Below are 16,605 nucleotides of genomic sequence, written 5' to 3' on the forward strand. Positions count from 1 at the left end.
GCTTTATGATAGTCTCTGTAGAAATAGAAAGTGCTTCATGATAGTCTCTGTAGAAATAGAAAGTGCTTTATGATAGTCTCTGGTAGAAATAGAAAGTGCTTCATGATAGTCTCTGTAGAAATAGAAAGTGCTTTATGATAGTCTCTGTAGAAATCGATTTTTCTTACACATAATCAATTGAAGAGATTAACTAATCCGAGCGCTCACTTAAGAAGAAACGATCAAATCTTGAGCACCGTTCCATGTATGTCGGTACTTCACGTTGCTAGCAAAGAGAATTGCAAATTTAGCAAAGAGAATTGCAAAAATGTTCAAGACTACTTGGACAAGCGTCACCGGCTGAACCATAATGTGATAATGGCTTAAAGACCTTCCAACTGCTTTGACATGACACTGATGCAATTGAAATGCAATATAATGCAATTGATCCCATTGTGGCTATCGCAATCAATTCTGTACCGGAGAGAATGTGTAAAAACCGGCCTATACTTCCGGTGTGAACCCGTGACGTTGCCTATATGCACGAGGTCATCCGGGCAAAGCCTCTTTCCATCGATACCGAAAACAAAGAGGAAGAAACAAAGCAGAACAAAAGCAGGAAAAAGGAAGAAAATAGCACGGTGAAACGGCCTTGGAAAGAAAAACGAGACGGCAACACCTGTTCCGTTTGTGTCAATCGTAAATACCAGCGCACTGTTTGGTGTCAAGTGCGCAAGAATCAGCAACCCACCAGGGTTATTTCCTCTTTAGGCAGGGTGATTGGCGCAGAAACGTCATGCTGCAGCGCGCGTGCCATTTATAGCCGTCTGGAAGCGGCATCTTGCTTCGCGTGCGTCATCTCTTGCGCCATGCCTCTACCCTATAAATATGGGTGGCTGGTGGTACTTCCGTTTTCATCGACATTTTTTCCCCATGCTCTTCACATCTTTCGTCAACGTCCTCCTATTTGCCCTCTGTGCAGCGGCGTTCCCCGTCAAACGTCTATATCGTCCGTCGTCTCCGGTGTTTTCGCTTATTGCCCACCATGAAGGCGCTGTATTCCAGTACCACTTGTTGAAGTACAACGGCAAGGAACTTTTGCTTAACGCCGATGAGCAGGCCTTTTTCGGCAGAGTGAGAGCCTCCGAGGGCTATGTGTTGAATCTTCCGGGCAGCGTCAAGTCCGGCAATGCCACCCAGCTGATTGCAAACACCACCAACGTCCATGTGGACCCGAAAACGTACCAGTTGACTATTGCGCCCAACGCAGCCAACGCCACGCACGGCTTTGGCATTTCCAAACAGAAGTTGACTTTCCGCAACTCCACCGAGTTTTTGGCCTGCCCTAGCAACTCTTATAGAGGCGAGTACCGGGTGTACTGGGGCAACCACAACAAGACCGCTTGCCCCAACAAGGCCAGGGGTTACAACATCGAGTTGATTGTGCAGACCGACGCGGCCATCAACTACAACCCTTCTACAAATAACAATACTCTTCCAGGTCTTTCCAACACCACTCTTTCTAATCTGCTTTCGCCTCCAACGAAACGCTCCAAGAAGTGGTTGTTTTTTTAGGCTGGCCCTCGTGTTAATGGCTCGAGGAGACGGCTAGGTTAGGTTTGTTTTAGGATAGATTAAAAGGTTTATTAGTGCTTGTCTGTAGCAATAGCCAGAAATCTGCGCATGCAAGTGTAATTCCACACGGTATGCAGGGTCTGTGCATTCTTCCTGATTCGGAAGAATAATGGCCCCGAATGAGTGGTTAGGTCCGTTCCCACTTGCAGGCTTTCCGTCAAGTTTCCATCAATAAGACATACTTTCCTGCTCGTTGTCATCTCGGGTGTGGGAAATAAATAAAATTCCAGGGAATCAAAATGAAAAAGATATAGTTTTTATATATTTTGGCTAATTCGTTTTGTGTCGATTGTTGACATCCCTTGATATTGTCGCAATACACTCCGCCTTAGGCTTATTGTAGCGATTCCATTCAATGCTTTTTTTATAGACTTTTTGTAACTCGGCATTCTGAGGAATGGTATGCTCAGATGCATCTCAGGGGTACAGCTTCCCGATTGGGAACGATGTACGGGTGTCAGTTTCCTGGTGTATGGGTTTTTTATGTCTTGGTGTACGGGTGTTGTGAGATGTACGGGTTTACAACTTTACAGATGTACGGGTTTATTCTCTTTTTGTGGCATTTGCCTTGCTCTTGTGTTTGGGGTACAAAAAGAAAAATCGTCTATCTACTACTTGTTCTTTCTGTGGCGTCTCGATATGTTACTAAAATTCTCTTCGAAAACGCAAAGTTTGTAATTTCGTGTCGGTTTACGATATTCTCTAAACGCGACAAATTGGAACAATAGACCTGTGATAGATTATTTCTCGGAATGTGACATCATAACTACATTAAACCTGATTTGCAAAAGTAAAACATTCTCAAAAGCTGAACTACCACATGTATCACTTAACAGTTCAAGAATGCTAAAGCGGCGTCCGACGAAATCTATTGTTGATAAACCTGTATTCAAGCTTACAAAGTTATGAGTCTCCATTCACCTTGAGACTTTCCAACATTCAAATCAGGCATTTTTTTCAAGCTCCGATGTTTTTGTCGTCAATGGCCATTCCTCAAATTCAGGCTTGCCCTCTCTATCAAACCATAAAGTGGCCGTCAAACAACAAGAGGCGATGAATTCCATCGTGGTACTCAAAACATACTCATATATGGTCAATTTGTGTGAAGCAGAACCCCCGTTGTAGTTGCTGGTATCAAAATAGTTCATGGACGTCACATAGATGGATAAGATTCCAAAAACTCCTCTCACCAAAAGAAACGGTGAAGCACCCATGACACCAAGGGTCAAGCTGTTGCGTACCCGTTCCTTAAAGTACACATATATGTTGAGGAGTTCTACCACGATTGTCATGGATACAAACATAGCCTGACCTGCAGTTCGAAGGCCCTTTGATGTGTTGACTGTGCTGTGATCTTTTTGAAGATCTTCAGTGTTCAATCCCGCCAACATCGTGCCGCCAACAATGACTAGAACATTTGCTGGAATCAAAAAATGGCGAAACGTCGATTTCCACGTAGGGTTTTTGCCGAGAAGCAAGCTTTTTATCGGTGGACCCAGCGTCACGAGCCATGAAGACCCAAACTCTTGTTTCTGGGCTTTGCAGATGAACTGGAAAGCGGCAAAAATCAATGCAAAATATCCTTCGGCCCCCAAGACCAAATACGCTATGAGCCATTTGTAATAAGATGGCCCCAATTTCGCATACACCACGCCACACAACTGGCCGCCAGTTCGAACGATGCCGAAGAACAACAAGAATGTGTACACGGTCTTGAAGCCTTTTCGAATGACAACGGTTGTCATGAAAAGAGTGAAGAGAACATATACGGCCAAGTAAAAAGAGGCGGCAGCACCCAAATCGGTAGATACAAATCCAGACATGAGGAAAGAAACAGAAAGAGATCGTGGAGAAGAGAAAGAGGGGCGTGGGGTTAATATACTGCCCTGTGACAGAAAATGTGACAAGGGCGGCTTTCGACCATATACGTCAATAAGGTTGACGGCGTTAGTGCGTTTTTTGAGGGTCCTTGAACAAAGCCCTTTTTTTTTTTTTTTTTTTTTTTCGTTCTTGCTCATTTTCCTACGTCAACGGCGAAGTTTTTGGGTGGATGATCGATCTTTGATTGTCTTCTTTTCCACCAATTTCGGGCCTTTTGGCTCAAATATCCCATTGCACATAAGTGCAGAGTGCACATAAACCATGAAGCCGTGTGAGTCGGACCGAAATGCAGTGTTGACTGAGGAGTATACAGTTTACGAGGAGACTGCCATATAAAAATAAGGAGAGAGCCCCTCTGGAAGAATGCACGGATGTTGTTTATTCCTTTTTTGCCGTCTATTTTGGCTTCTTTCCTTCGTTTTCCGCACACGGACGTAAAACGGCTTTAACCTGTCATGAGCCGCGCAGTCTCTGCAGTAATTGACATGTGTCTCTCAACATACGAGAAAAGTATAATTGACATAACTTAGCCATCAAAGACTTACAGGTGGCTATTCTATATTTCTCGTATTACTAGCATTAATGCCCGTGGGGTTTAGTCAATCTCGTATATGATATCTTTAAATCCTGCGTTAGACAAGGTCATACATAAGTACGCATTGAGGCGGTGCTGACAAATAAAAGGCCACGGCCTCGTATCCACTGCAGTTGCTAAAAATAATGATAAACTGTATCCCTGAAGCCGAATCAAGTTGGTAATTCTCTCCCTTCAATGCATTAGTAGAAATGCCAGATGTCAATTAGCACTGTCAAATAGACGATAACTGATTTGATGAGCCATTCGCAGTTTCACTGTTTAATGCTTATACTTAGACATGCATGGCTTAAACTTTGAGACAAGCATGATCTTATTGCCCACATTCTTTCATGGCCAAATTTGTGATTCACAGATGAATCTTTCCCATGAGAGAAAATAGACATGGAAGTTATTTTAGGCGACTATGGTGCATTGGAAAATTGAGTGGATGAGGTAGAGTTACAATTGGACGCTCAAATGGCCTATTCTCCACATAAGATGCACAGTGGTTTGTAAAAATATGAATTCTAGCTGAAGAACTTTAAGAAAAGTTCTCAGATTAAACGTAAGTGGCAATTTCTCTGTTATTGTTCTCGGAATCAATCATTTTTTTGACTCATGTAATTTCGTCGTTGATCAGCTTCCACCAGATACGGGAACACATAGAGCCGATGGATACGGCAGACCTTTCTCTAAAATCTGGAATCTGAAATAATCTTCCATAAATATTCTACGCAAAGATCAATCCTTCAGTCTTGTATTTAAGATTACCTATTTATCCTCTTTCGAATCAAATGGTCTTTTCGTCAATGTGTTTAAACTTGTCTTCATCAGTGCCATCTTCAATCGTCCGGCTGTCTCCTTCAAACGCCAATGTGGAAACCAAGCAACAAGCCACAATGAATTCCATGGTGGTGCCTAAAACATACTCATAAATGGTCAATTTGTGCGAAGCCGAACCTCCAGAAGTGTAGTTGCTAGCATCAAAGTAATTCATGTCTGTAACATGAATGGCCAAAATGCCAAAAATGCCTCTGACCAAAAGAAACGGCGAAGCACACATGACGGCAATGGTAAGACAGTTGCGGACCTTTTCTTTCGCATATACATGGATGTTAAAGACCACCACGGTGAAAGTCACAAAAACAAAAACGGTCTGGCCAGTGGTCCGAAGACCTTTTGACAAATTCACTTCCTCATAATGGTTTTCAAGTTGTTCGCTGTCCATTCCCGCTAACATCACTCCTCCAATGATGATGAACACATTGGCTGGAATCAACACCAAGTTCTGAAAGATCAATTTCCAGGAGAGAGGTTTGCCAAAAAGGCGGCAATTGAAGGGCCCCAGGGTCAAAACCCACGAAAACCCAAACTGGCGGATTTGCGCCTTGCATGTGAACCGGAAAGCTGCTAGAATCAATGTGAGATAGCCTTCGGCACCCAAAACCAAATATGCAATGAGCCATTGGTAATGAGACGGGCCCAACTTGGCATATACGACTCCACAAAGCTGGCCCAGAAAACGAATAAGACCAAACACCCACAAGAAGGTGTACACGGTCTTGAAGCCTTTTTTGAAGACAACAGTTGTCATGAAAAGACCATAGATTACGTACACGGCCAAATAAAACGAGGCGGCAGCACCTAGATTGGACGAAACAAAACCGGACATGAGGGAGATAACAAGAATTAGTGAATCAGCACCAAGGCAAGAAGACAGAAAGCGACAAGGTTTGGAACTTATATACTACATTGTTGCGTGGTGACATTGACCATAGACAAAAGTGAAGGTGCGAACATGTTGATAAGGGTCCTACAAAGCCAAGATTTTAGGATTCTTTCTTTTTTCAAGGATCGTCTATTTCTACGACAAAGCTCTATTCCTAGACTCTTCTCTTCGTTTTCTTCATTTCCTTCAAAGCACCATCTGTTTGAGTCTATGGAGCACAGACTGATCTCCATTTTGCTGAAAGTGCGAGGCAAGCGAAACATTGCAATGTAACATATGAGGGTTTTTCAACCAAACATGAGGGGATATTTACGATAAAGTATGCACAATTTCGTCTGATGGTTTCTTTTTTCCTGTGCTTGGACGGGTATAATGCGGCTTTAACCATGCGAGATAGTAATAAGCATCGTACTGTCTGCATAGTATTAGACATTAGTCGAACCACATGCGAGATTTTAGTGACTACTACCGATACGAAGCCTGGACGCTTCCAAAAGTTGCTTTTTGCATAAGTGCTGGTGGAGATTTTTTTAGATTTTGTCTATTTGTGGGGTTTTGATGTAACAGTTTGCATTTACTCGAAATTTGGGGCAATCTTTGCATGTTATTACATCATTGGACTTGAACTTTACTTTGATCATTTCATGGAATGTTACAAGCAATAATGGAACCAAGTAGAGGTTCCATTTTGTGGGAGGAGATTTTGGTTGATTTAAAAATGCTGGCGAAGTGTTTCTTCGATTACTCCAACTTGTCATGTATTAGCTTTTCTACCAAGGTTCTGAAATTTGTTTCCATTTTCGTTACTTGGTGACTTTAGGGCCATGTTTTGATTACTCTTAAAAGAGCATGTGGAGAAAATCTCTACTTGGCTATTCAGTGCCAATTGCAAATCTATTCTTTCATTGAAGCCTCAGGTTCTCCCTATTGTAATTCTCGTTACTAGTGTATACGATTTACTATAGCATCGTGACAACTTTTTCTTTTATCATGATGGAAATGTTATGAAGCTATTTTGACTGTCACGTTGTCAAATTGTTTGCTTGATTTGGTCCTCAATCCGATGGAGGGGTGTGTCCATGGAAGTTTGAGATGGGTCAAAAATCCACACCAAGGTTCAATGCCACAGCTTTGACACGTATAATTCAGTCATGGTTGTACTTTGATAATCGTTAGCTTGAATAGAGGATCGTGGTGAACGTCATTCATTGAGGCATAAACATCACTAGATGATGCAAGGCAAATACATTACCGAATTTTTATCGACGTAGATCCATACTGCCATACTGATAACTTGGCTTCTTGGGTTAGCCGAGGGAAAAAGATTCTGATTGCTCGTCTTAGCCTCCAAATTAAACTTATATCAAATTTGAAGATTACAGACTTTTCTAGATATTCCGCTCATGTTCCGCAAAAACTATGAAAACAGAGTCAATATGCTTTCTCATGTGCGCACCCATTACATTACAATATGGCAGGTTCAAAATGTAGTTCCACGTTCTACTCAAATTTTCATTAACACAGAGAATGGCTAAATGGCTGAACAATCCTAATCAAGTACCACTTTCAAGACTATATCACACAAAGATTGAGGGCAAACTTATAGACAGAAACCATGCGCCTTCGGTCTTTCACAACGAAAACAAAAATCTTCTAGCATCATACAGCCACAAAAACATGAAATCTCGATACTGCAGCTGCAACACTCCAGAATTCCCCAATTTACTATCTTGCCGTTTCCATATGGTCCAAACAAAGTGACCTGCACACAAGCGCACTGGGTAGATGAGCATCTGGAGTTTTTTCCTGTAAAAAAACGCCAATCCACAACATGACACCCCACAAGTCCGAAGAGTTTGTCTATGACTCTGAAAGTGGATCAGACTTCGAAGATGCCGGGTTCGAGGCTCCTAAAAACTACACCAAAACCACTTTGCCCGAGCTTTCCACCTCGCTAGACAACAAAGAGGTTTGGTTGATCAAAATGCCCAAAAACTTCCCATTGTCGAAATTGAAGAAATTGCCCGTCTCCTTCACCGCGTCGAGAGTCTCCAACGAAGGGGTGAAGCCGTTTGAGGTGGATGGCGTTTCGTACCAGACCAACGAAGAACTTTTCGCTTCGGAATCGGCGAAATACACCATAATCCAAAAGGACTTGCTTAACAAGAAGATCGACCGGTTCTATACGGTGAGAGAGGTGGTCAAGGTTCCAGAAATCGACCTCAAGAAGGCGGTCAAGGCCAGAGAAGATGTGCCTAAGGAGGAGAACTTGAGAATGAGACATTTTCCAACAGGATACTCGGCCGGCGACTTCAGCGAGGCACAACCGATTCCCGAATCCAGGCTAGATGCCGACGGTAAGGTGGTCAAGAGAATCAAGTTGGACAAGGAGGATTCAGAAAAGAAGGAGAAGAAGGAAAAGAAGGACAAGAAAGAGAAGAAGGAGAAGAAGGACAAGAAGGAGAAAAAGGACAAGAAAAAGAAGTCCAAGTCTGAATAGGCAACTGCATTTGTACATTAATGAACCTCGAAATGGGAGAAACGTAGCGAAGATCTGTAGAGATACCAGGAAGATGACGTTCATACAGAAAAAGACAGAGTTGACGAAAGCAAAGTTGACGAAAGCAAAGTTGACGAATAAGCAAGTTGACGAATAAGCAAGTTGAGTAAAGCTGCTGAATGAACAGGTAAACGAAACAGAACAACATGGATAAAAGCAACGAATAAGCAGAGAATCAGCGAAAATACAATAACGATTGCTATTCATATGACAAAGAAAACACCAGACACAGATAAGTGCAATGATATCAACGACACGAGCAAAAGTGAAAAAAGGCGTCTCAAGTCCTAGAATTGACCATTATCTGTAAATGCCTATTAATATTGCATCTTCTTGGGGTTTTTGTCTCTTCATACATCTTTCGCACCAATCTTCTTCTTCAGACATGGGAAACAAAATCTCCCGGCCGGCACGCAAGCTCAACAAGACGATTCTGGAAGCGGGGAAAGTATCCCGAACCGCCCAGGCCCGGCTTCCTCCGCAGGCTTTGAAAGAGCAGTTCGAGGCGGGAATCGAGCCCAGGCAAGAACAGAGACAAGACGAAAGACAAGAACAGAGACAAGACAAAAGACAAGCACAAAGACAAGACGAAACACAAGAGGGAAAAAACACGGCCCGCCCCTTGCCTCCATACATGAAGCAGAATAACGCAGACAGAAGCAGCCAGCCCGAGGGCAGAGACGGCATGGATCCGCAGGCAGACCAGTCCTTTATTGACTCCATCAACAAGTTGGGGCGGCAGATTCAAAGCAGCACGGGCGAAAACCCGGGACAGTTGGACGTGCGGGCGTTGCGGCAGCTCATGAACAGAAAGAGCCTCTACGAAAAGGGCCAGAGCGAGGTGGCGACGCAAATGGCGGGCGAATCGTCCAAGGCAAGGACCATGCTCCATCCTCGCACACTCACGGCCGTGCTAAATGCTTTGGAGGGAAAGGCGTCGCCCAGCGAAATTGCACAGGACTTCCTGGTGTCGCCGCAGTATTTGGAGAACTTGGGCCGCTTCAAAGTGGCAGAGAACATTGTGGTGATAGAGGAGCAGACAAAGGAGGACGAGATCGGGCCCAAGGCGGCACGTCCAAGCGAGCTGATGATCGATTACGATGGCGACATGAGCGAGGAGGTGAACAGCGAAAGACTCCGCCAGTTGCGCCTGCGGCTAGAGTAAGAACAGACCCATTTAATGATGTACATAGTAGCTCATATGAGCAAGAGAGCAATAATCCACGATTTTCTGTTCAACGTGTTCAATCCTTTCATTTCAATACGGGCAATGAAGAAACATACATCGTTAATGTGATGCATTTATTTGACTGTTTTCTTACTTGTTCGTATAGTTAGGGGAGTAAAGCAGAACGATCTAGAATGAGCTCAACAATGCCTTGTGAAAAGAAGGGCCTTTAGTAAAGGACCAAAATAATACAGAATGCTTATTTATTTGCGTTTAAATATATCCTACGTTCAATGACGTTAAAATAGCAACACTTGTGTTAACCTACAATATTATTTATAAGCAATCGAAGTAAGAAGTTCTACATATCTTTCGTGCAGCTTCTTATTTTGAGCTTATTATACTTTAAGTTCGTCTTACGACAGCCTCAGATATGACAACGATGTACTAAATATGGCAAAAAGTAAAGCAGGACAAATAACCAAAATCAAAGACCTAGATTCAAAGTCTTTTCTCACAAGTAATAGTTCTTTGGTTTGTGACACACTGTGAAAGTAAATTGGGTGAGTATTATGAGTGAATGACTTGCTAGAAGATCCAAATTCTGTTTAAATTAACAGTTGCCTTAAGTTATGGAAAGACTCTGCCGAAGGTTGATAGTAAAGAAATCCGGGTGTCATGGCACAAAGTCCGAACACTCACGTTTCCAAAGACCATAAGTGGACCATTCTCATTACACTTAATCATTCAGAAATTGTAATTGAAAAAAACCATGTATGCCAATCCGTTCTTCAAGAGAAAATGAGATTATAGACAGAATGGACCATGATCGAAACAGTATTAGAGATGAAGTTGTCAGAAAGTTTAGTCTCGGTGCTTCAGCAAAGCCAATCACACAGTGCCCCAGTAGACAATTCTCTTGGATGATTTTGAACTTGAACTAACCTCAATGCGTATAAAGAGACATGAGATAGTAAAATAATGAAGGTTCTATAGGCTCGTGGTCGATTGATTGAAATTATCGAACACATGAAAAAATCTCTGATTATCGGTTATTCTCACAAACTTACCTTGGAATTTTATTTCTCGGACCTTGCCATTTCGAATTCTTGTCGCTGGATCCTTCTCATGTCTTTCTATTAGAAAATCCAGCGACAGATTTCCAATCAGTATTTTGATGGTTACCAACCCAGATTGCAATTTTAACGAAACCAAACGACAACATATTCGATCTTGCCATACCACATACCTTCTTCTAATTTCGTCCGTTATGTCTCGACTCCTTTTCCTCAAATCATCTTCAAATCATCTATCTCAGTGTTGTTAGACTTTTCTCACCTTTTCGCTTCCACTATTCAATTATTTACCATTCTCTCATTATTCAGTCTTTTACCATTAATGTTTTACCATTGAAGTCTTCACATTCAATTCTTTACCATACAATCCGGCTCAATTCCAATATTCATTCCAATGATCATTCCAATGTTCAATTCCTTACCGAATTCATTCTTTACTCATTCTTCCTGCTCACTTTTTCCTGTTCATTCTTTACTTTTTTTTCATCTTCTTATATGATCTTCCTGAATAAAACCTCCGTTTTCCCGAATTGCAGCCTCCGCGATCGCAATATATAAAGCCCCGGTTCCCCACATTTTTATCGCAATCAAGTGCGAATTTGCCTGCAAACTTATCTTTGTCTGCGAATTGGCCTGCAACCTTATCTTTGCCTGCAAATTTGCCTGAAACATGACGGACGCGAAATCGCTCGCCCAGTACGCCGCGTGCGACGTGTCGGACGCATTGGTGGCGCAGGGCGTGGCCGACGGCGGGTTTGTGCCCAACTTAGTGCAGCGCTCGGCCTTGGGCGCCCAAACCGCGGTCGGCCGCGCCTATACGGTTCTTTATGCGCCCAAAGACGACCCGCGGCCCGCTGTGGCCACTTCATACATAGACCAGGTTCCGTCAGGGAGCGTGGTTGTGGTTGGGCTTGCGCCCGAGTGCCAGATCACCGCCGCGCCCTATGTCACGGTGAACAATGCTCTCTACGGCGGGCTTATGCTGACGCGCGCGCAGTACTTGGGGGCGGCCGCGCTGGTGGTTTTGGGCCGTGTGCGCGACTTGGCCGAGCACCGCGCGCTTGGGTACCCGGTTTGGTCGTACGGCGTAGGAACCACGGCGCCGGGCCCCGTGGTGAAAGTGGTGGGCATCAACGTTCCTCTCACAGTGAAGACCGCCGCGGGCGATTTAACGATTGCGCCCGACGATGTGGTGGTGGCAGATGAAAACGGCGTGGTGTGTGTGCCCAGCCACGTGGACTTGGCCCAGCTTTTGCAGTATATCCCGCGGCGGGTGCACGCGGACGAAAACGTTGCGGAGGATATTCGCCACGGGCGCCCGGCCGCGGAGGCACAGAAGTTTTGGCGCGGCAAGATGTAGTGTGCCTAGCAATGTCGCGCGACCCCACATATTGAACCCCCCATATTGACTCTACTTCTTACACCTTTTGTATTCGGCTCACTTGTTTCTGAAAACCTTTTTGCTTTTGCCTTTGCCTTTGCCTGTATTGAACTCTCCGAGAGACTGTCCTACCCCTCCCGGCCTTCCAGCTCCGACCGGATTTCATAACTTGTCCGACTTAAAGTTGGCTCCTTATCACTATCGTTGTGCCTTTATCCAGTTTCATTCGACTTCCAATCCCATTTTTCTTTGAGTAAACCCTCCAAAACTTTTGATTCTTGTCTTACGGCCATTTGAATTTCCATCTTTATTATCGTCCTATCCTATATCGTTGCTAGCCATGCCGCTTGATCTCGATTCTCTTCCTCCAAACACAAGCTTTGAAACGATCCTTCCGCAGCTCCGCAAAGCTGTCATCGGCAATCCGGCCTTAAAAGCCCGGCTCACTCGTGCTCCAGACTTTCTCTGGTGGCTTCAGAGCCAGATGTGCTCAGCCCTCGAGAATTTGGACCGCGGTTGGCCTGAATTCGCCTCCCGCATAGAGTTTTTACATCTCTTGGTCACTCCGGAACTGTCTGTTACTCCCGGAGCAGACCATGCACAGCTTATGTGGTGTGTGCCGCTTATAGGAAGGTTTCTCGACCATGTGTCCGGTAAAGCGCTTGCTGAAGCTTTTGTGGACCCATCCGAATCTTCGTGGATACTTCTAGACCTGATGGTTACAAGTGCCTTTTCCATATTGCTTGAATTAGCCAACGTACTGCCTCTTGCTGTGGCCGAGTCTGCAGAACCATTCTGGCGTTCAATAACCCTGGTTGCTTTGGTCACTCACTCTCCCTCATCCGATACCTTCCCCTTGAAGAAAGCCCTTCAAGCGGGTCTTGCTTTAGTGCCCGTGTACTTGGAAAGTGATCCGGGGGCGAACGCCGATGCTCTTCTTGCAGTTGTATTGCGCCGTTTGCTTACTGAGTTTAACCACTTTCCAAAAGGCGAGAAGTTGAAATCTAATGAGAAGAATGCCGAACTTACTTCGTCCACGTTCTCAAACCTCAATGATATGCTCATGCCCAACACTGTTCCTGACTTCCACACATTGGAAAAAGTGGTGCATATTCCGATTTTGTGCTCTTTGATTGTGGTGGCCGCTCAGTTACTCAATTACTTCAAGCCCCGCCAAAGATCTCTCTCACTTCTTGAACGTCAGTTTTACAATTCCACTGAAGTGCGTCTTTGCTTGGTAGCCTTACTTCAAAGCAACGGAGTACATCTTTTGAGCACTGCAACACTAAATTTGATCTCCTGCTATTTGGATCATATCTCCTCTGCTTCTCATTCACAAGAGAAGCTTGCAACTTCTATCATTGAGAGTTTGTTTCCTCGCATTATTGATCTTCTCGGGATCTCAAATAAGATGGTTGTGTTGCCCAAGTTTTTGGAGCTTCCCATATCAATTCTCTCTGATCTTTGTTTGAAATACCCAGGAGTTTGCTCCTATATCCGTAATACAAATGTGGATTTCCAGATAATGCTGGAATTGGAGTCGCTTTTCTCGCAATCTTTGCTTTTAAAGCAAATTCATATCCTCAAGACCTCCTCTGGTTGTGGCACTAAGCTTGTGGATTTCAATGGCTTGAAGTCTCTGATAGCTGAATCCCGTTTGCTGGATGACGGTGTTCAAACGGCTCAGATAGATACCATTGCAAATTATTTGCTTTTACTCAGCGTGTTCACCAGTTCGAACGATGAATTCAGAAGGCGTGTTGCTTCGTTTAAAGACAACAAGCAGGATAAAAATACCACCAACTTTTTGAGTCTTATGGTTTTCGAACTTGTTGACAACTTCAGATTTTTGTGTGAGCAAATGTTGCTTAGCTATAAAGCTTTCCTGGCTTTTCAAAAGCTTCCTCGGGAAAAGAGCGAACCTGATTTTTTACCTTGGTTTGGGGGCCATGTTGGCATGCTTATGAGTTTAATCGACCACCCAATTTATTCCAACACATTCTACCTCATTCGATCACTTTCAAGGTCCGTATCTACTCTTCGGACCTTCTTTATTGATTGTAACTCCATCCAGAGCCCATTTGACAATGAGTCATCTCATAAAACCACTGATTCTTCCAATTTGTCGAGGTCTATTTTGGAGATAGTTTCATCAAATTATGATAAGGAAATGACTTTTGACCGAGAAGGAAGTTTTGTTTCGAGTTTACTCAGAATCTTGAATGTTTTGGACCCTGTCTACACGGCCATGATGTATTTTTCAACCCAGAAATCAAAAGAAAGAACTATTAAAAGACACACTGGTGAAATTAGTAATGCGAAGTTTGTTATCTTGCTTGCATTATTGGCGAACTTTATTTTGGACTTCACGTCGTTCCGTTATGAGATAGTGAACAACGACACTTTCCTCAAGGATTTGTCCAATTTGTACAAGAAGGCCACGGAAACCAAAAGAGAATACGATTACTCTGAAATTAAAGATTTAGAATTGAGAGACACAGCTTATGAGCTGTCAAAGATACAACTTGGGGTATTGCAAATCATCAAGAATTACCTCTACAACGAAAATGAAGAGAATAGGAAGTACATGTGGGAGTTCATCCCTTTGTCAATTGTTTTTGAGAAATCCCTTTATGGTATACTAATTCCAGCATGTGAAGATAACGAATTGCACAAAATGTTATTGCAACACAAGGTCATTGCATTCGAGATTATGAGAAACCTTACGGCGTCGTCCACATATTTCAGTGAGATTATTAAGGATTTGTACACGGAATTCGTTCAGGAACAAGAAAAAGAGGGCTTGCACCATCTTCCTTCGGATTGGAATGACTACCTTGTGTCGAGTATCTTATCGTTTGACTTGTTTGTTGATGTTTCCACTATCGATAAGCTCGAAACAAAGTTTTTGAGTGACGACGAGTTTTTACTTCGCCTACTTCTAGACCCAGATTACGTACGACTTATTGTTGGTATCAATTACACAGAAGATCACAGGTACACTAACAGTACAACACTCCGGAAACGTGATCTTCCAAGTAATAACCTTTTGAATGTCTGGAAGAGACTTTTGGAAGTCGAGTTGCTGAAGGATCTCGAACGCAAGATTTGTCACGGCTCGTCGGATAAGACTCTTCAACTCTTCTCACAATTGAGCGAGGTCAAAGTGTCGATTGATTGGCTTTTGATTAATTTAACGTGGAAAGACCAGGATTTTGGCTACCCGCTCACTGATAAAGTCAATTTCCGTCTTTTGGATACGGTGAGAGCGAACTCCGATAGCGGCAATATGTTTTCAGCCACAAATATCGTGGTTGAAGATAACGAAGATGAAGAGGAGGAGGAAGAAGGGGATGAAAAACAGTCGCGTGAAAGTGGGTTTGACTTAGATCTGATGCACGAGAATACTGTTGTGTCTCCTGAGGACCGAGCACAACTCCTCTATAAACACGGATTTGCAAACACATTGCAGAGATTGATCCGGGGCATGTGTACGCCCGTTTTTGATAGTGACCAAACAAGACACGAGACAATGAAACGGTTTCAGAATCTCAATGCGAACGATTTGTACGAGAAGTCCAAAACCGCACACCATCAAATAATTCAGCTCGTGGCCGGAGTACACGATAATCCGAGACAAGTGCGGTTCCGTGAGCGCAAAGAGGAGAAGCACCCATTGCGGCGCCAGAGCAACATCATCAATGCGAGAGATGGGTTCCGTGCCAGACAAGAAATTCAACAAGCAGCGGAAATGCTCATGATCGAGCCTGAAAGTGAGGGCGATCAGAATGAAACAGACGAAAGCAATCATACCGAACCCGAGGCGGATATGGATGATTACTGGATTAGGTAAAAGAGATGGGGACAATGAAACTTAGGAAAGCTAGAGTAGGCGAATTGAACAAAGATAGAGGCTAGTGGTACTGGACCTCCTGAGAAAGATGGTGAAGGTGGTTGATTTAGAACTGAAATCAAAGATCTAGAGAAGATTGACCGATCAGGTTGGTGAGGGCACGGATGGAAACGAGTTGACTTGCGCAAATGACACATGCAACTGATGCCAATTGGAAAGAAGGAGCAAAGAAATCATTACCCGGTAACTAAATAACCGTTTGTGTGTACGGATACACGAGCAGATGAGAAGTTGAAATAAGCTCAATCTAACTTCAACCAAAGGGTCCTGGTCTTACCTGCAGTCCCGACCGTTATCCATCACAGCCGTTCGATCTTGGGCAAGATGGACATGAGATTCACCGCATCACCTATCAGTGAATGAAATGATAAAAGGATCCAGAGGCCACAAGCTGTAGTGGAATGGTACAGCACGTATGGTGTGAATAAGAGCGACTCGAGGTCGCATTCACCCAGTTTGTTAATTTCTTTTAGTTTCTACGACGCTCATATTCTCGTCACAACTTTCTTTTGCACGCTAGAACAGCGGTTCCTCTTCTTTTAGAGTAGCAATAAATTCTGGATGCAAAGCATTGTTGCTTCTGCGAGCAAAAGTCTGCTCGCTTACATCACTTTTTTTTTTTATTTTTTTTTTTTTGAGATACTGCTTACAAGGGGCGAGCAGTTTCGGGGATATTTCAGCCAGCTCTTTTTCGCCCAAACACGAA

The 16,605-nt window shown here is 43.6% G+C and overlaps 7 protein-coding genes across 7 annotated transcripts; 5 read left to right on the forward strand and 2 right to left on the reverse strand. All coding sequences in view use genetic code 12, as the record gives it.

Annotated features, from left to right (window-relative positions):
- Positions 1 to 518: 518 nt before the first annotated feature.
- On the forward strand, positions 519 to 1,554 carry FOB63_000538 (uncharacterized protein; the record flags this gene model as incomplete). Its single annotated transcript, XM_002619360.2, has 2 exons — positions 519 to 665; positions 814 to 1,554. 2 exons carry the CDS (start codon positions 519 to 521, stop codon positions 1,552 to 1,554), a joined length of 888 nt encoding a protein of 295 aa, XP_002619406.2.
- Positions 1,555 to 2,558: 1,004 nt separating this feature from the next.
- On the reverse strand, positions 2,559 to 3,632 carry FOB63_000539 (putative integral membrane protein; the record flags this gene model as incomplete). The annotated part of the gene is made up of 1 exon (XM_002619361.2): positions 2,559 to 3,632. One exon carries the CDS (start codon positions 3,630 to 3,632, stop codon positions 2,559 to 2,561), a length of 1,074 nt encoding a protein of 357 aa, XP_002619407.2.
- A 1,230-nt stretch (positions 3,633 to 4,862) lies between these two features.
- Positions 4,863 to 5,744, reverse strand: FOB63_000540 (putative integral membrane protein; the record flags this gene model as incomplete). The annotated part of the gene is made up of 1 exon (XM_002619362.2): positions 4,863 to 5,744. The coding sequence occupies one exon, from the start codon at positions 5,742 to 5,744 to the stop codon at positions 4,863 to 4,865; it is 882 nt and encodes a 293-aa protein (XP_002619408.2).
- Positions 5,745 to 7,632: 1,888 nt separating this feature from the next.
- RPA34 (DNA-directed RNA polymerase I subunit) lies at positions 7,633 to 8,301 on the forward strand (the record flags this gene model as incomplete). Its single annotated transcript, XM_002619363.2, has 1 exon — positions 7,633 to 8,301. One exon carries the CDS (start codon positions 7,633 to 7,635, stop codon positions 8,299 to 8,301), a length of 669 nt encoding a protein of 222 aa, XP_002619409.1.
- Positions 8,302 to 8,746: 445 nt separating this feature from the next.
- Positions 8,747 to 9,526, forward strand: FOB63_000542 (uncharacterized protein; the record flags this gene model as incomplete). Its single annotated transcript, XM_002619364.2, has 1 exon — positions 8,747 to 9,526. One exon carries the CDS (start codon positions 8,747 to 8,749, stop codon positions 9,524 to 9,526), a length of 780 nt encoding a protein of 259 aa, XP_002619410.2.
- A 1,749-nt stretch (positions 9,527 to 11,275) lies between these two features.
- Positions 11,276 to 11,965, forward strand: FOB63_000543 (bifunctional 4-hydroxy-4-methyl-2-oxoglutarate aldolase/oxaloacetate decarboxylase; the record flags this gene model as incomplete). Its single annotated transcript, XM_002619365.2, has 1 exon — positions 11,276 to 11,965. The coding sequence occupies one exon, from the start codon at positions 11,276 to 11,278 to the stop codon at positions 11,963 to 11,965; it is 690 nt and encodes a 229-aa protein (XP_002619411.2).
- A 361-nt stretch (positions 11,966 to 12,326) lies between these two features.
- Positions 12,327 to 15,839, forward strand: FOB63_000544 (uncharacterized protein; the record flags this gene model as incomplete). The annotated part of the gene is made up of 1 exon (XM_002619366.2): positions 12,327 to 15,839. The coding sequence occupies one exon, from the start codon at positions 12,327 to 12,329 to the stop codon at positions 15,837 to 15,839; it is 3,513 nt and encodes a 1,170-aa protein (XP_002619412.2).
- Between the last annotated feature and the right edge of the window lie 766 nt (positions 15,840 to 16,605).

This window comes from Clavispora lusitaniae, assembly GCF_014636115.1.
Source record: "Clavispora lusitaniae strain FDAARGOS_655 chromosome Unknown tig00000003_pilon, whole genome shotgun sequence".
In the NCBI taxonomy this organism is placed as follows: Eukaryota; Fungi; Ascomycota; class Pichiomycetes; order Serinales; family Metschnikowiaceae; genus Clavispora; species Clavispora lusitaniae.